Raw genomic sequence first — 19,504 nt, forward strand, 5'->3', positions numbered from 1 at the left:
ATAGGCGTCACAATAACCTTTGCTACAGTACCTGCCCCTTAGGGATTAGATGGATAATAATAGGCCTAAAGTCCAAGCCTGGTTTCTGACACATGGGAAAACGCTCCGTCACGTTAGCTCTTATCACCGTCAGGACCACAGTAGGCTTTTCCCGCATGCGAAAATGACATGTTTCAGAAACATAACTAGATGTGTGGTTTAGCCAAAGCCTGATAGCAAATACCATATTTTAAAGCAGCTGTCATTTAACAGGGGTAGGTCCTAAGGAAACCAGTCAGAGCAGGGGGCCACCTTCCTCAGTGAGGTAGGAGTGACCAGAGAAAAGGTTGAGGAAGCCTGCGGTGGAGGAGGGCAGAGCTGCACTGTCAGAGGACAGGGAGCCTTTATGTGAGATTCCTCTAGGTCCTTCTGGAGAAAAGGGGCATGAGCTGGTGGCATCTTCTCCATACTGTGAGTGTGCTGCTTGTGAAAATTGCATAATATTTTATTAGTAATACTGTATTTATTTCAAGCATTACCTTGATTACCTTGCTGTGGGAAATAGGACAGAGAGAAGCAAAAGCAATTCCTTACACATCTTGGATTATTTTGTTTTAGTTCCTAAAGAGATTATTTGGGCATTTTCTTGAGCAAAGCAGGCATGTGGGTTTCTACCTGGTTTACCTGTTCTGTGAGGGCTGTAGGAGACATTGTGTCAGGTGTGCGATCAGCGGGCCAGGATTCAGAAGACCTGGGTCCCAGCTCTGCCACTCCCTGCTGCTCGACCTCTGGCAAGTCACATAACTTTTCTGGACCTCAGGTTTGAGATCTGAAAAGTGGAGAAGATGCTGGTCATCTTGCCCTGCTCACTTCACCTGGGGCATCATGAGGCTCAGATGAGAGAATCCGGGTAAATTGCCTTACAACCAAAATACAAGTGTTAACAAATGGCTGCTGGTAACCAAGCTCTGACCCTCCTAATGAAATATTTTCTTTCTTAGTGATGTTACAGCCTTTCGATTATGATCCCAATGAGAAAAGTAAACACAAGTTTATGGTTCAGTCTATGTTTGCGCCAACTGACACTTCTGATATGGAAGCAGTAGTAAGTACTGAATGCTTCTTACTTTTTAGTATTCAATGATCAGGTATCGAATCGTGTGTGCATGCGTTTCACAATGTATCAAAATGGCTTTTAAAGGGGTGTGGTGTTTCCAGGGAGGTTTGTACTCTGACTGCCTGTATAGTTTTTCTAAAGCTTTGAATTTTACATTTTATGTAACTCTCCAGAATACTCTTTTTTGACTTTTGTATTCGTTTGCTTCAGCACTTCCTTGTTCTGATTGATCATATCATGAATGGTCTTTGGGTTCTTCCCCCTTTCCCTATCCTGTGCCCTACAGAAAAGGGCACCATTCATTACCGTGTCTCTCCCGTCCCCCCAGAACCCAGGGGGATGTGAGAGAGGAGAATACTAAATATCCTCAGCTCTGAAGAGGTGTGTTTTATTTTGGCTTGGCTCTGGCAAGCATGATTCTTTTTTTTCTTTAGATTCCTTCATTTTTAATTTTTTTTTTTTCCTGTTTAAATGCAGTCTAACTCCCTGATTTTGGTAAAAATAAGATGACTTCATTTTCCTAAAATAAAAAAGTGATACTATATTATTGGTTTTTCTGGAAAAATCGTATAATAGAAATTCCAAAGTAAGCTTTTTACACACTCTAAGAAACGAGGAGGCCTGCTGGTGCTGTGAGCGTGAATCACAATATACAGAGCAGCTTTGTAATCCATCGCACCAGCCAGGACAGATGTCTAGTCCTCACAGTGTGGGAAAGAAAGGCAGGATTGCCTCAACGTTTCCATCACTTCCCAGCCTGCCAACCCAAACTAAGAGACTGCAGTCATCCGAGGAATGCCTGCAAGTTTGAGTTTGCTGTGACTCACACCCGTACTGTGGTTTTCCTCCCTCTGAGTTTGACACTAAGGGCTGTTTTTATGCACAGCCCACCTTTGTGTCCCAGAATTACACCACACAGCCCTTTTCTCTCATCTTGGAAAAGTAAACCAACCATCTTCATGGTGTTTAACTTTTGGGCAGTAAATGAAGGAGAAGCCACTATGTGGGGGTTTGAGAGAAATCAGTGATAATGAGCCATCCTCCTTTTTATAAAAATGAGTATTGAGGCATTCACTACTTTCCCTTTTATTTCCTGGAACATGATGTGCCATTTAATGTTAATTTGTGTGATCAAGGAAATGTATGGCAAATATGAAATATGGAATATCTGAGAATATGTTCTGTTTAGCTTTTGCTGCATGGCTTACTGAAAAGAGCATGGGCTTGGGTGTCTCGGGTGTGGAGCTGAGGTCTGCCTTTTACTAATATTGTGACCTTGGGTGATTTTCATTAACTCTATTGAGGGTTTAAACAGTCACCTGTAACATGGGGCTAAAGACCTGGTTGACATGGTTGTCATGGGATGAAATGTGGTCTGTGTAGAGCGCCTGGCAGTGCCCTGCTGTGTTTCATCTACTGTTGCAGGCCAGGCACTCTGTAGTTAAGGTGAATCTCACTTCCTCATACAGTAATTTTTATAACAGGTTAAAAGATGTTTATATGTGATGTACATTGTAGGATTTTTGGCAATACAAAAACAAAATTACTTGTAATTTGTTTATACTTGTCCTAACCACTAGTAATGAATGAAGCCTTATGCTTTTTCTTTATTTTAAAATACCTTTTTATTTCAATATACAAAAAGTTGAAAAAATGGTACAGTAACCACTCACATCATCTTTACCTAGATTCACCATTTAACATTTTGCCACATTTGCTCCATTTCTGTCATAACTTTGTTTTTTAATGAAGCACTTGAGTATAAGACACAGACTTCACCCCTAAATGCTTGAGAACAAGGCCAGTCTCCTACATAGCCACATACTGTTATCATAGCCGAGGAGTCTACACTGATGATACTATCTAACAGAGAAACCTCGTTACAGTGTTTTTCACTTGTCCTCCCCCAGTAGCCTTTAGTTCTTGGTCTAGTAGAGTAGCCTAGACCTTTTTTGTTTTCCTGACTAAATTTTTTAGAGTCCAGGCCAGTTGACTTGTAGAATGTCCCACATTCTGGATTTGTCCAGTTGTTTACTCATGATTACATTCAGATCAGATGTTTTATGGCAAGAATATTCCATAGATGATATCATGTATGCATCATATCAAAAGACATTTGATGCTGATTTTCCCTATATTGGTGACACTTGAGTTTGATTACGTGGTTGTGATGGCGATGGCCAACTCTCTCCAGTGTCAAAACACATTTGCCCCTATGGTTAATAGCAGGGAATCTGCAATGTGCTGGGTAAACTGGTGCTTGGACTCCCAGCAGTCCTCCTGCCAGCAGCCTTAGCGTTTCCTGCACAGCCCACTTTGTGTCCCAGTATCACAGCACAGCCTTTCTCTCTCATCTTGGAAAAGTACACACACAGGCACACACACACGTCTTCACTGATTTTTCTGTGGATTTCCCATGTAATGAAATACTCTTCAGTTTCATGTGAGCGGCATGCTGTCCCATGGATGGTCCGCCATGGTCTATTGGGCAGTCCCCAGTTGTTCACACACTTGTCTCCCTTTCTTGGCTCTTGGTACCTGTGTTGCTCCAGCTGCTTCCTGCATGGTCCCGGGGCAGGGCTGGGGAAGTTTGTTCCTTCTCTGTATTATAAGCTTCCTGCTGGGCTGGGCTGTAGCTCTCAGAACGCCCTGAATGTCCGTGTTAACCAGGAGGGCAGCATCCCAGAACCGGCTCAGCCGGTCGAGGGACAGAGTGGGGGGAGTGGCAGAGAGAGGCTTGCTGGTTAATGTGCCCCGTTGGTAGTTAGCAGCATGGTTCCAGATGGGACACGCTTACTTTGTCTAAGAGGGATGCACTCTGTAAAGTAGGTTTCTTTTCTTTCTTTCTTTTGTTAATCCTCACCCAAGGATATTTTTTGCATTGATTTTTAGAGAGAGTGGAAGGGGGGAAGGAAGAGCAGGGGTGGTGGTGGGGTGGTGGAGAGTGTAAGTGCTCTTGATCAGAAATCAAACCCAAGGCCCTTCGGTCTGCATGCCGATGCCCTAACCACTGGGCCACACTGGCCAGGGCAGGTTTATTTTCCAAAGGAGAGCCTAGGTTAGCCCTGGCCATCCAGCCGTCAGCAGTCGTCCTCTATGTTCCATGTGCTTCCCACAGACTAGCAGCAGGGGGGCGCTGGTTGACTTTGAGGAGTTAGGCAGCAAAATTGGGATTTGCAAAGTGTAATAAATATTCAGGAGAGCTATTGTATTTAATCTTGTCATGTTGAAAATATTGAAATCTCAGCAGACTTAAGTTCTTTATTTGATATACATCAAGGCTTTCTCATTAAGAGTATTTTTCTGAAATTGTCAGTTATAGGAGGAAAATTATTCTTCCAGCAGCTTTATAATATCCTGATTATTAAATTTAAATTGTTTTAGTGGAAGGAGGCAAAACCAGAAGACCTTATGGATTCAAAACTTAGATGTGTGTTTGAATTGCCAGCAGAAAATGATAAACCGGTAAGTATATTTATAGTTAACAATAATTGAATGTTGCAAGCTGATACTTATTTGCATACCATCTCCTGCAAAACCAAGATTTAAGTTGGCAAATTATTTTCCTCTTTCTGATGTATGAAGAAAAAAATAAGCTGAAGTCAACAAATAAGTGGGCCCCCATGAAATCAGCCTTTTTGCAGAAAGACAGCTAATTGAAACAATTTTTTCCTTTGCAAAGTGCAACCTGTTGGCTGTTATAAATGTTATAAATACCAGAGAGCGTCTTTGACTTGGCAAAGTTATAGGTTGATGTTAAACAGGGTTAGACTAAAACGGAATAATTTGCCATTTATCATGGTGCTTGACAGACAGGTGGTGAGCACATAGTTGCTGTTGTACACAGTCCTGACTTTATGTTTTCCGTCTGCTGTTACCCTCAGCTCCACCTCTCTACCTTGTAACCCACCTCCTACTGCTGTCAAACCTGCTTTTAGAGGAGGGGTCTCCACCTCTGACTGTTAACATCTGGGCCCCATACTCTGCTGGGGGCTGTCTTGGGCCTTGTAGGATGCCTGGCCTCTGCCCACTAGACACTGGTAGATCGCCTTAGTTGTGACAACCAAAAATGTCTCCTGACATTACCAGGTGTGCCCAGGGGACAAAATTGCCCCCATTGAGAATCTCTTGTGCTGTCTGAGGGGCGAGTCCAAGGAGCAGCTTCCTTCAGGGTGCTGTTCAGTTTTCTCTTTGTGTGAAACTGAGGGATAGGCCTGGCATTGCCCTCACTTGTGACCAGTTGAAGACAGAAGACTGAAATGCTAATATGGACTCCCTTCAACCTAGTCAGAAAAATTCAAGTTGTATCAAAAACACAATTTAAAGCCTAGGCAGAGTATTAGCTCCCCTGGCTGTTAATAGCAGAGACCTTCTGTTACCATTACCCAGAATGACCAGCAGGAATGCTCTGGATTTGTGCCAGAACTACTTAGTATGTTCTTTCAGCACAGTCACTGACATGACTGTTACTCTGTTTCTTTGAGTTGCACATTATGTCCTGGGAAGGTCAGTTTTGGAAGTTTTAAGACCTGTATTCTGATCCTAGCTCTGTGATACATTAGCTTTGTAGATTGGGGCCTTGTCTTTCAGGGCCTCACTCTTCTCATCTGGAAAATAAAGGGTAGAGCTAAATAGTTAGGTTGGTAGAGCTAGATGAGAAGTTCTTAGTTTTCTACTTGGAACCCCACCACCCAGGGCAGCAATCCCCAGCACACCTGAGCCTCCGTGCCCGCACTACTGATGCATCCCTAGTTAGTCTCAAGACAATGTCATAACACAGGGGAAATGGGGGGAGTGGTATATAGCTTCCCCAGATTGAAATATAAGCAGACACAGCTTATTCCACTTTCATCTGGCTTCCAAGTTCTAATTTCATGACCTAAATTGCCCTCTGTGTCCTCCCTGGCTTCCCACCCCCACCCAGCCAGTCCTAGGATGCTCAGATCTTCATGGTGACAATAATTTGTGGCTAATAGTTCCTGCGCTTGCACAATTACTATATGCTAATTTTTGCATGGCAGGAGTCTTATAGTACAATACACACAGCCCTTTCCTCTTTCTCTGAAGTATTAGTCTCAGTCCGACTTCATTATTTGCCCTTCTCCATAATTTCTGGGGCCTAGTTGCTTTAGATTATTAATATTAAGATACTAGATGAAGTGATCCATTTTTAAATAAACGTGACATTTTACAGTGTGATGAAATGCTGCCACGTGTGGTGTTGCTGAGAGCTACTTTACTTTGCATAAAAAGTCCTTTATTACATAGTTGGTGACACTTGGGCTTTCATTTATTTCTGAACAGCATGATGTAGAAATAAATAAAATTATATCCACAACTGCATCAAAGACAGAAACACCAGCAGTGTCTAAATCTCTGAGCTCTTCTTTGGATGACACTGAAGTGAAGAAGGTGATGGAAGAGTGTAAGAGACTGCAGGGCGAAGTCCAGCGGCTGCGGGAAGAGAACAGACAGTTCAAGGTAACAGCATTTCCTTTTCTAATAACCTGCAGAGAACTGGATTCCTCACTAGGACTTGGGGAGGGAAGTCAACAGACCCCTGAATTTGTAGACTTGTTTGTATTTGTGCACTTTTCCCCCAGGGAGGAAATCCATAGCTTTCATCAGGTTCTCAAAGGGGTCTTGAACCTCCCCTTGCCGCTTCAAGAATCTGTCTATTTAAACTCTTGTCCTCTTGTGTAAAACAAAACAGGGGAAACCCTCCCACCCTCCATTAGTGTAAATTGAAAAGAAAATTAGAGGCCAAAAATAAAACAGCAGTAATTATGTGGAATCTACATTTTCAAACCCTGTTTCATTCATCCCCACTGGATGAGAATCTCTTTTTGAAGAGGGTAAATACCGACCTGCACTCCATTTTAACACAGGCATAATTCTGACTTTCAAAGATTCCAGATGGATCTGAGCATAAGGCCCCCATCAAACTATGAACACGGTGATGAGGTTGGAGACGAGAAGTTGTCAGAGTAGATAGGTGGAGATTGTGGAAGGAAAAACTGTTTCCAGCTACAGACAGACGAGGCGGCCAGCATTGATGCTGGAGGATCAGGTTGCCCTGGGTGGTGGAGGGAGGCAGGGGGCACTGCTGTCAGCCCTGGAGGCCTGTGGTGGTGTGGAAATGACTAGTCAGACTTCAGCTAGCTCTGAGTCTAGTCTTAGTCACAGCATCTCCCAGACCTCTGTTCACAAAATACCTCTGAGGCCCCTTCCAGCTTTAAAAGTGTGTCTGTTTTAGACTCTGTAGTGAAGAGAACATTTCCTATCATCTGATCACAGGAACTTTTTGTTGCAGCTTAAATTTTGAGGCTGACCTATTCCCTTCATCTTGGTCGTGCCACCCAAGCATGTAATAGGTTTTTGCTCTCTAACTACTGCAGCACCCGATTCTTGTAACAATTTCATTTCAGTCAACTCTTCCTTCTCTTTTATTCTGACAGTGTGGTTGGTCTAAAACTGACAGTGCTTGGGAAGCGACACCTTCTTCTTTCCCTGCAAAAGTTTTCATTGGCCTCATACAGTGGGGCAAATTATTAAGCCTACGCTTTACTTTTTGGTTAAAAATCTAAGATACACCTAAAGCTTCTCCTTGAGTGTATTTCTCTTCAGAAACAGAGTTCTGTGCCGTTTAAAGTGATAAATAGGTAGAAATAGCTTCTATATAAACCTAATAAGATAAATGCTATATTTTGCTGTGCCCATTTTTTTTTTTAAGTTAATCGAATAACACCAGTCATTTATCACTGTGCAGCAATATTGGCCATGTCCCATGAGCAGAATATCTTTAAAATATTATCAGACCAATCTTGACATTAGAAGATTCTTCTTTATCCTGCCAGACACTCATTTGTTGTTTTGTATTTTTTCATTCTTTTATTTGGCCAACAAATTTCCTGAGGCCCTACTGTGCACCCAGTACTGTGAATACAAATGGGAGCAGTCCTGCCCTTGAGGAGCTCCCTGCAAACGGGTAGCAGGGAGACAGACACAATCATTGACATAGACTGACAACCAAGGTGATGAGCAGTCCCACAGGAGCCCAGAGTCAGCTTGGTGGGCTGGCTGCTGCTTGTCTTCTGGACCTACTAGGCACTAGGTGGGTGTGAAGGAATAGAAGGAAAAAAAGAAAGGAAAGTGCACCTGGTGTGGAGTCCCAGGATAAGTAGGTAGGTCGTTAGCCAGAGTTCCAGCTGTGGGGTGTGGCTGCACGGGTAGGAAGGCCTTGGTGCATATCCTGTGTAGGGACATAGCACTGGCCTGGGACAGGAGGGAAGAAGAAGGGCCATTTCTTGCACACCTGTGTAGTTGGTGGGGGAATGTGGCCAGGTATCTTTATATATAGGAAAAGCAATGTCGCCTCTTCAGTGGGAAATCCATGCACTAAGTAGAAAATATTTGAAATGCATGTATCAAGTTTAGTCACATTTTAATATTCCAAATATCATGTTATTTGAATAGTGAAAATTGAACAGTCTACATGTAACTGCACACAGCTCTCTACGTTGGAAAGCTTCCAGGTCCTCTACTTTGAAGTTTCTCATGATTTTTATATTCCTGCCTTGAGAGGTGCCTATCATTTCAAAAATTGGTGACTTGATTGGGAATCCTGTTCAGTAGAGGAAGGAAGGACAGAGACGTTGGGGTTGGATGTAGGTGAAGAGGAGCAGCTGAGGAACATGGCCAAGAAAGTGGGTGTGTCTAAGCTGGACCCTCTTGAGAACTTTTTTCTATAAATCATGGGGAACCAAGGAGTGCCCTGCTTGGATTTGTGGTGCAGAAATGTGTAGGATGGATGGGAGGAAAGAGGGGCTTCTGATATTTTTTAGTGGCCTCAAGTCAGTCCCCTCATAGGCTTCAAAATGAGGAGGTTGAACCACATTTCAGGGTCTGAGTGTGGTTGTGGAAGCCCACCCTGCTAAGCTGTACGGTTGACTCCACTTCTGGTGCTTGGATTGTCTTTGAAACGTACATTTGCTCCCATAGGAAGAAGATGGACTTCGGATGAGGAAGACGGCACAGAGCAACAGCCCTGTCCCTGCATCGGCCGCAGCGGGGAAGGAGGAGGGCCTCAGCACCCGGCTGCTTGCGCTGGTGGTCTTGTTCTTCATCGTCGGTGTCATCATAGGGAAGATCGCCCTGTAGAGGCAGCATGCGGAGGGCTCGATTGGATTGATGGATCCGCCGTATCATGGGGTTTAAATTTATCATAATCATGTATAAAAAGAAATTAATGTATGATGTCATCTCACAGGTCTTGCCTTTAAATTGCCCCTCCCTGCGTGTGCGAGTGCACCCACACACACAAATGTAACATATTATAACAATCTTTTAGAAAGGTAAAAATGTATAGTACATGATTGGGGAAAAGAATGATCTTTGTTAATGACAAGGGAAGCCATGATTAAATGGTAATGGCATGTGATAAATGTCATTTTAAACATCTGTAGCCTTGGTCCATGTTGCTGGTTACCTCTGAAAACACAACTCTCTTCCTCACCTGGGTGCTGGCCCGCTGGAGCCCAGCATGGTGGGAGTGCCATCCCCTCCACAGATAGCCCCACACTGCTGGCTCGCTCCCAGGCTTCTTGTCCGTGTGCTGCCTGGGCGCTCAGTTCCTTGGGACTGATCAGCAGAGTCAGCCGCCGAGAATTGTGCTGTGGTGGCATGGACAGGGTGCTGGGCACGGGTAGGCATGGGCACCGACTGGCCCGGCACTTCTGAAGGAAAAGTCAGTGCTTTGTTCTCTTAAAGGGACCAAGCTAAATTCCTGTTGGTTCATGTCGCAAGATTGAACTGTATTCAGAGATGTTTAATGCATATTTAACTTATTTAATGTATTTCATCTCATGTTTTCTTGTTGTCACAAGATTATAATTAATGCTGTGGCCTAAAAATCACCTGTGCTACCTAATGCCGCGGCTAAAGCTGGCATCGTGGCTGGAGGGCTGTGACTCCTGTCTCTGGAGGTCTGGGCTCTACATATGTATATATGGACGTGTGGTTCATTTGTATGTTGGAGAACAGCAGCCAGGAAGTATTTTTCTGTATAAATAATTAACGACTCTTATAGGGAAGGAGATTTGTAGTAGTGACAGTCACCTCACCTCTATCATGCCCATTGTAATGGAGAAGAGCAGCCGATCTTCCATCTTGTTCTTTCACTGCCTGCCCCTCAGCCAGCACCCACATTTCCAGCACATGAGCCCCAAGCCTGGTCCTTACTGACCCCTGCAACCCAGCTGGGGACCAGGCAGCAGAGGGGCTAGGAGAGGGAGCCAGTCTCTGGGGCAGGGCGGGGTGTGTGGGGATCTGCAGGTGGCCCATCTAGCAGGTAGTAACTGAGAGTTTGACAGTGGAGCCATTTTATTGCCATAAAAGACCAATCCAATTCTCTTTGACTATGTAGCATTTAAAAAAAAAAAAAAGTAAAATAAAGCCCCAGAATTCAGTTCTTTTGTCATTTTGTCACATTTGCTATATGGGGGGGAATTGTTTATTTTATCATCATCATCATCATTTTGTTATTGGAAGGTTGATTTTAAAATGCACCCTATCCATGAGAAAATGTATATGTTTAATTATTTAAATACATATTTTGGGGGGCTGGCTTCAACTGCGAGTATAAAAATAAAACTGCTGATCATCTTAAAGCAGCGGTCTCCCTTGCCCTTCTGTTGCTTTGCCCATCAATGCAAAGAAACCCTCCCTCTGGGTGGAGGAACCATGCAGAACAGACTAGTGGAAGGCACGCTGAACATGGCTCTAGCATGCAAATGGGTTTTAAAAGACATACCCATCACCAGGAAGATGGGTCTTAGAAGCCATGCACCCCAAGGCTCCTTCCCCCGAGCCTGGCTGGGGCAGTGTGGCCTGAGGTTCTGCTCTGGTGACCCGGTCGGGACCTAGAGCCTAGGAGATGGGAGTCTCTGGCTGGTCAGTAACTTCCTGTCTTCACAGTAAGTTCACTCTGTGTCCCGAGTACTTGCTGTAAATGCACCACACCTGTCACTCACATTGCATGAGTAGGCAGATGTGGAAGGCTGCCCAGTTATAAATGAGTCTCTGTGTTTTTTCCATGTGAATCCAGGGAGTGAAAGGATTGAGCTGTGAGGCATGTGCCTTCTGCTACTAATTTTCTGCAAGTGAACTAAAATTTGTTCGAGTGTAGGAACTGCAGCAGAGTAATTCTTACGTAGCCTGCAGTACCTCATGCCTGGGAGGGAAGCGGAGTGATTAGGAGGGCCGCAAACAGACTGTTGCCCTGGAGCAGGGTCTGCAGGCCTTCTTAAAAGGCATGGCTGTGTGTTCTGATAAAGCTTTATTCACAAAAACAGCTGGTGAGATTTGGCTTGTGAGGCTGGAGTTTGCTGGTGCTTCCCTAGAGTGACAGTTCTTTAAAAAAGTGCCTGGGAAGCCTCTGCTTTGGGGGTTTGAATGTGCATGACAGCATTTTGTGGACGTCTCGAAGCTTTGCAGAGGATGTGGGCATTAATGTTTGTAGCTAAAAATCAAGATTTAAAATCCAGAGTTGTCTCTTCTTTCTAACTAAACATCCTGTATAATCTCTTTCCCACTTAGTGGTTCAGACTTGGTGAACATGTTAGTTTGTGAGGCTTTTTGGCTGAGAGGGAGAAGGGAACTCCCCAGGGAGGGTAGTGGCAGGGAGATTGGCTGTTCTGAGTCATCCTGGTGAGTAGAGAACATGTCAAGAGAGAATGTGTGAGGAGCCAGCTCTGCTGAAGTTCAGGGACCACTTTAAGCTGTAACACTCAAGGGCTTGACCCTGGAGAAACACACGTTTCAGGGGTCTTTTCTGGGAAAAGGGGAAAACGAGAGGAAGGCAGAGAGGTGGATGTGTGGTCCTAGCACGCGGTCTGTTCCGTCCTGAGAGGATGGGAGTCAGATAGTTGGAATAAACTGGCACAGAATGAGGCTGGCACTGGTTAGGGTGCTGGCCAGGAACTAAGCTGCGTGATGTGGGCAGGTTGGTTGTGGGTTTCAAAGCACCTTGGAGTGCGGTGCCCTTGTTTTAGAAATACCCACCATGCAGCTTGCAAGGACTGAGATGTAAGCAGTAACAGAGTCCCATAAATTTTTATTGATTGGATTTTTAAATGGATAATTTAAGCTTCCTTGGCATGATACAAAAATACCTCTTGAAAAGAGCAGGCTATATTATTCGTAGGTGTGAGGACCCGGCTTTAATTTTCTCTCTCCTAGTTTGCATGTTTTCCCTCGTTAGTCTTTCTAAACTGCTGGCACCAGCACTAATAAATACTGATAAAATCAAAATTGATTTTTACCAGTGGACAGTTTATGCCTAGAGAGACAGCTTATACCTACATAACACAGAAGGGGGAAAAATGAAGAACCTCCAGTGATCCATGAAAACCTAAACGCTTTTAAACAAATCCCAGGAACAGAATTGCTATCGAAAGATACCAGTGCCGGACTTGTAGGCTGTGGCGAGTCAGATAGAACTGAAGGCAGTGATAGCTCAGAGCTAAATAGCCTTTCAAATTAATTTGAAAACAAGCCTTGTGTGTGTACACATGTACGTGTGTGCCACATGTGCCATATGTAAGTAGCTTCCCATTTTTCCAATGGTGCCTATATTTTTTTGCACAGACAGACCTCTGTATTTGCAAGCTCTGAATCCATGCCAAAATGCAATACCATTTGTCATTTTCAGTTCCTTCTCTAGAGAACTGGCCCATTTACAAGTTTCTGGTTCTGGTGTGTTTGTTCTCGGTTTACAAGAAAAAAGGAGAGATGGGACTTGGGCTGCAAGGTCACCTTGAACACTGGAATGACCTGACCTCTGGGACCATGCTGGCGGTGGCAGGTCACTGAAGGGTGTCCTTCTGGGAGCCTTGGTTCCCAGAGCAGCCTCCCCTGCCCCTTTCTTTTGAGCCCATCTGGCTAGAGGAAGAACAGAAAGAACTAAGTAAAACTATGGAATGAATCAGAAGTCGCTACTGAGGAGTCCCATCTCCAGTAAGCCTGGTCTGTTTGCTGTTGCTGAAACGGAGTTGGGTTTGGCCCCTTGAAGGGTAGATAGGTGACTACAGTTTGCGGTACTTAGATCTAATCAGGCTGCAAGGCCCCCAGGTTTCCCTTGTGAAGGGGGGCCCCGCCTGATTACATTTGCCAACCACCTTTTTTTTTTAACCATCCTCAGACAGAGCTGTTGTGATAGGACCTTTTAGAGAAAGTTGCTGTTGTGGCCCTGTGCATTTCTGGTATGTTCGCTCATTGAACGTTGCCCTCGCAATGACTGGCTGAGGGGAGAGGGAGGAAACAAAGCCTCCAGGAGGCTAAGTTGGGTAACTTGTTAGACCCTGTGGTTTGGAGTGAAGTCCATCTCTGAAACCAGCTGCAGGGCAGGAATCAGCAAGCGACCGTAGGATGAGCTAAGTCCCTGTCTCAGACCGATGCACACCTTTATACATTTGCCACGCTCTTACCTTATGTAGTTATTTTAACGAGAAAGTGGCTGGAATCAGAGCTTTCCTTCAGATGGTTTTTGTTTTTGGAACTGAACATATGTCAGACTAAAGAAATGTGCTTTCCGTTTTCCCACTGCCTGCAGCCTCTGCCTCCTGCTCCCAGGAGTGAGTCTGGGGGGGCTTTAGGAAGCAAATGAGCAGTCTGGGGAGGTGGTGAGGAGAGTGCTGGTGTAAATTAACTGCGAGCTGGCTTGTTAGAAGGGGCGTCCCAGGAGTGGCCTGCCAGGGTTAGGAAACAGCCGGGCTGCTGGGCTGCTGGGCTCAGCCCTCTCTGGAATCAGCTTGCATTTCTCCGGGAAATCGTTGATGAGAGCCAGTAATAGCAGACCCTGATCCAGAGCATTGGCCCAGTGGCAGACTTGGAAGGCTGGGAAAATGAATCTCCAACCAGAGTCCCAAACCATACTCCTCATCCAAGTCCCACTGGCCACCCCTGCACACACACACACAGCCCATGTCTAGGGACTCAGACCTCCCTTTGAGAGGTTTCTTTATCTCTCGCTACACCACTGACAAATAAGGTTTTGTTTTAAATTATTTTCATTACAGAGGTATTTTGAAAAATTTAGAAGACGTGAACACATATTCACGGCTGTGCATTATAGTTAAAAGTGAAGCCGTGGAGGTGGATGAGAGGTTGCCCCGATTAACATAATTACTTCGGATTTTTTTCTTAATGGAATTAATTCATTAGAAAATGTCGGCATCCGATCTGTAGGAAAGGAAGACAAAGCTGGCAACAAAAATATAGCTATTATCTCACTTGCCATAAATATTTGCAATTATGATACCTTGGAATGCTGCCACGATATGGATTGCTTTGATTAAAAGATGTCAGTTGAATAAAACAGTACTGGGGGATAATAGTTTTCTGCTGCTAGATAAATGCTAATGTTTATTTTTAAACCCGGAAACATTGATCCTGTGACAATGCCCCATTACAATTACTTTATTATCCCACAGGGTTGATGTATATTTAATCATTTGGCTAATGGATGTGGGTGCCGTCCTGAGGCTGGCTCGCTGTCCTGTGCACCCGTTTGCATTCTGATGAGCGGTGGGAGCGCCCCGGGCCGCTGCAAGGCAGGGCCGCTGCAGGTGGGGCTGTGGCCCGGAGCTTGTTTCACCCGTACCCAAGGGTGGGTCTGGCTGAAACCAAACAGGTTGCCTTTTATTTGTTGTTTCACTTCAGTCAACACCAACCAGGAGAGACGAATCAGTTATCTTAACACAATTTCGTTAAGGCTTCTTGCTAAGGACGCATCCCTTTTTGCGATCGAAGCCGATGACAAATGAGCATTCATGCTTCTCACCTTGACTCGGTGGCTTTCCGTGTAGCACCCAAAGCTCTGGTTCTGTTCATGAACCATTTGTCTGCATTCCCATCTTTCGTTTGGGTTTCAGAAGTAAGCTAAATTCAGCTGCTACTCCCTAGTCCAGCATTGAGTTAGAAATATATATTTTTCCTATTGACCCTTTTACTTGGAATCAAAGATTAGAATTTATTGTCTAATCCTGAGACCATGTGGACAAGAACTTCTTGCTTTTCCTCATTTACTTACTCAGCAAACATTTTTTCAGTTCACCTTCTCTGTTAGTTACCATACGAGATTCTGGGTAGTCACTGGGAGTGATTGTTTTCATGGTTTTCATTCGTAAGGCAATTCAAGCTTTACACAGAGAGGAAAATGCATTTGGCTCTTATTTCTGTTGCTAGCGTTTCCTTTTTAAAGACAGTTTATAAACTGCCATTTGGAACTTTCTAGAAGAAACTCAGAATGATCTTTTTCAATGTTCCCTTCACCTCCTCCCTCTCTGAGTAATCCTGCTGTCCTTCTGCTTTACATCTTTCTGTCTGTCTGGAACAAGGTCTCGCAGCATGTGTGCATTGTGGCTGCACTGTGCATTCACACTTTGGGAATTAAGTGTGTTAAGAGATGTCTTAGAATGCTTTCGTTTGCATAATTTTTCTTTGATGTATTTTAAGTTGCATTTCCTATTTGGACATGGAATGCATTTAAAAAGTCGGTGCAGAAAAGGACTCTTCACCACGCACATTCTGGTTATCTGATGTGTAATCAGTTCGAGGTTTTCTGGCTCACGTTGGCATTTGCCAGAGGGAAGGAGATGTCTTTCTCCGGTGTCCAGATCGGGAGAGACCCGCACAGCATGTTCTCACATGTTCCCTGGCAGCCCAAAGAAGCCGGCCCTGCCAAGGCATAAACTTTTGTACTAGCAGTGTCCATATTATGTTCAATAAACTCTGTGCTCTGAATGTATTTAAAGGATGCTTCAGTGTAAAATTATTTTGAATGGATGGCTTAAGAGCCTTAAGATGTGCTTTAGAGAACATTCTAGAGCCCATCACTACTCTTCCGCTGCTGCTTAGGAACAGAAAATTGGTTTAAATGAAAGATTATAGATACTTTACGCCAGAAAACAGACTTAAGGGACAGCTTAGGTCAACGTCCTCATTTTTCTGATGAGGAAACTTCTGCCCAGAGCTTCAACACGGCCAGGTCTGCGTCCCACGTTTTCCTGTAGGGGACCGTGTGTCGTAAATTTTCCAAGGCTTCTGATTCTTCAAGGTGGGGTGGTCCCTGTCCCAAGCAACTGTTCACAGTTTCAATGTCACAACGTTATCTTGTTGACATATTAGTGAAAAAAATTTTAGCTTCTTTTGGCAAAGTACTATGTGCAAATGGTAAAACTTCATGCAAGACCAAGGGGTAGACAGTACAAAGTGAGATTTCTTCCAAACTCACACCCCTTCCCTTCTCTAGAAACTGCTGGTTTTCCTGTTTCTAAGGGACCCTCTGCACATGTGTGTCTGCGTGTGCACGGCCCATGCATTTTCTAACAAGCAGCAGCGCCCACGACCTCCCCCTCCTCCCCCGTCTTTGCGTTGCGTCTTGACTTTGTATGTTGGAGATCATTTCCTGTCCACGCATTTTCTTAACGGTGCTGCTGTTTTCCTCTGGGCGATGGGCCCGTAACTCACTGCGCCTGCCCTCCACTGAGGTGCGTTTACGGAGTTTCTGGCCTTGCTGCTTCCATAAACACAGCTACAGCAAACGCCCCTGTAAATGAGGGAGGATCTTGGGAGAGTTCCTAGAAATGATTGAGTCCCAGGGGCCCGCTAGTGCAGCTTGTCTTCCAGGGAGGGTGCACCCACTCCTGGTCCCAGTCCCGCCCGCTCCCCCGGCCCTCCCCGCAGGCTGCATTGTCTGCCTCTCCTGGCTTTGCCCAGCTAAAGGGGCACATGGTTGCTTAGCTTTAATTTGCATTTCTTTGCGTAAGGCTGAGATGCTTTTCATGTGACTAAAGGCCGTCAGGGCACTCACAAAGATGCAGGGTGGTTTGGGGAGGGCAGTGAGCAGGCTCGACACACCCAGGCTGATGAGGGAGCGGCAGAAACTGTGACCCTCGGGCCACACACTTCTGATGGTGGACACAGGGATCTATATTACTGTACTAATACGAAATTGCAGTGAAGGGTATAGACACGGATTGGGCAGAGGGAACTAAGGGAGCCTCTGTGGCCACCTCTGGCTCTCCAGTCTCACCCTGTGCTAGAGAGCTCGCTATTGCACTGGTCCAAACGCCTGTGTCACACGCCCATGCCCAGGGGTCCTGGTGACTGTTGTCCACAGAGGGCACAAATGAGGCAAGATTTCGGCACCCCAGGCCATCAGAGCTTCTATAAGAGGGGCTGAAAATGGTGGTAATCTTTAAAGGGTTAAAATCAGAGCTGCCACGTGGAGGTGTTTTCTGGACAGTAGCAGAAGGAGCTGTTCTGAGGAGGTAAGCGCCGTGTTGCTCGTCCATTCACAGGCAGACCTGCCCCTGGGAATTTGCCCAGGTCCTGTGAGGGGCGTGATGTGCCCCCTCGGAAACTGGGAATACCCTCAGAAATTGCCCCCGGAGTCTGGACTTCTTATTTTTGTTTCTATTTTCTTAGCAATTTTTGACTACTCAAGTCACTTCAGAGAAGAGAAGGAATAGTAAAAATTTGGAGAAACACAAAATCGGTGTTTGGACTTTTGGAAAAATGTACCTTTCTGCTACTTCAAAGGTGTTAGGGAAGTGTGAAGGAAGGTGGGGCACGCCACAGTCAAGCCGAGACCCGCTGTCACGTTACATGCCCCCCCTTGGAATCGAGCTGCTTGTCCTGAATGCTCCTCCCAAATACAGACAGTATTTTCGGTTACTGATGACGAAGCCATCACAGAGTAGTCATCCAGTCCCTCTGTGAGGAGGGGCTGGCGGCCCACTGCCATGGCCCCACCATTGTCGCCCTCTGGGCCTTCCCTCCAGTGTTTCCCTCAGTCTCAGACATTGACCGTGAGCCCAATTTGCACAGACTCTCGAATGCTATCTTGTCCCCTTAGCTGGCACTGCCTGCTCTATGACACCCACTCCCTCCCTACCCTACCACCTCTGATCCCCAAAAGTGTTTGAAACCTCCTACCATGGTCAATCCATTGACTGGATTGAAAGCAATTTGAGGGGAAGTTCTTGGTTTGGTTGTTGTAGGATTTGGCTTTGTTGTAGGATTTTTAACTTAATTTACCAAAGCATTTCATGTGCATAGTATAAAAGGCCAAACACAGGCCAGCCGGGCGTGGCTCAGCAGTTGAACGTCAACCTAGGATCCAGGCGATCAGGGTTCGATTCCCGGTCAGGGCACATGCCCGGGTTGCGGGCTTGATCCCCAGTTGGGGACATGCAGGAGGCAGCCGATCAATGACTCATCATTGATGTTTCTATCTCTCTCTCCCCCTCTCCTTTCCTCTCTCTGAAATCAATAAAGATTTATTTTAAAAAAAAAAAAAGCCAAACAGTTGATTCTTGAACAACACAGATTAGGGGTAGTGACCCCCTCACAGTCAAAAACAAACCTACATATAACTTTTGACTCCCCCAACATTCAACTACTAATAGCCTACTGTTGACCCAAAGCCTTACTGATAATATAAACAGTCGATTAACACATATTTTATATGTTACATGTACAGCATTATAGACATATGTACAGTACTATAGACTTACTGTAGAGTATTGTAGACATGTACTGTATTCTTACAGTAAAGTAAGCTAGAGAAAAGAACATGCTATGAAGAAAGTCACAAGGAAGAGAAAATAATCTACAGTATCGAAAAAAATTCACGTAGAAGTGGACACATGCCTGTTAAGGGTCAACCATAGTTCTAACGGCTCTTGATGGAAACCAGCCTCTGGTCTTCACCTTGTGAGAGGTGGCCATTAGCACTCTTTCTTCTGGTATTAACCTCTATGTTTCTGAACAGTGTGGCTGTATTACTCTTTCTTGACTTTTTACTTCTGGATATGTATCTACCGAATTCCTTCTAAGGAAGACAAGGATTTAGCTCTAAGAACCTTTCTCTCCACCCTATCCGAGCACACTCTCCTTCCCTCTCCCTCCCGCAGTGGAATTTTAGGCTAAGTTATATCCTTTTGCATGATCAAGACTCCTTCAAGTACTGTTCACAGTTGTGTATGTCCTATGATACACTCCCCTTTTACACATAACCATTTCTCCCCCCGGGGTTGCTGAATCTCAGTGTTTTGTTTGCTTTGTTTCCTATGGGTCTGTCATAAGTTCAGTCCCAGACCCTGACCGAGTGTAAATCTCTTGAGTACATTCACACATCAGCTAATCTGTAATTTTGATGTCTGTTTTCTTAGAAATGTCACTCCCAGAGCTCTGCATTCTCTTGTAGACCGATTTCTCTCTGGATCGTTCATCCACTGCCATCTTGGGAATGCCCTTTGACCTCTTCTGGGTTGGATCCCCTATTTTCTAGATCTTTGGCTTCTTCTTGTTTTACAACTTCATTCTGGTGGAGCACATCCTTTA

At 44.9% G+C, this 19,504-nt stretch overlaps 1 protein-coding gene across 2 annotated transcripts in view; it reads left to right on the top strand.

Moving 5' to 3' along the window:
* Positions 1-10,764, top strand: part of VAPB (VAMP associated protein B and C) — a 50,278-nt gene extending 39,514 nt beyond the window's left edge. For both annotated transcript variants that reach the window (XM_087819192.1, XM_087819193.1), the window contains exons 3-6: positions 981-1,084; positions 4,481-4,561; positions 6,401-6,577; positions 9,098-10,764. In XM_087819192.1, the coding sequence (XP_087675318.1) occupies positions 981-1,084; positions 4,481-4,561; positions 6,401-6,577; positions 9,098-9,256 (521 nt within the window). In that variant the 3' untranslated portion in view covers positions 9,257-10,764. The remainder of the gene's footprint in view (positions 1-980; positions 1,085-4,480; positions 4,562-6,400; positions 6,578-9,097) is intronic.
* The last annotated feature ends 8,740 nt before the right edge of the window (positions 10,765-19,504 follow it).

This window comes from Miniopterus natalensis, chromosome 7, assembly GCF_054644295.1.
Source record: "Miniopterus natalensis isolate mMinNat1 chromosome 7, mMinNat1.hap1, whole genome shotgun sequence".
NCBI lineage: Eukaryota > Metazoa > Chordata > Mammalia > Chiroptera > Miniopteridae > Miniopterus > Miniopterus natalensis.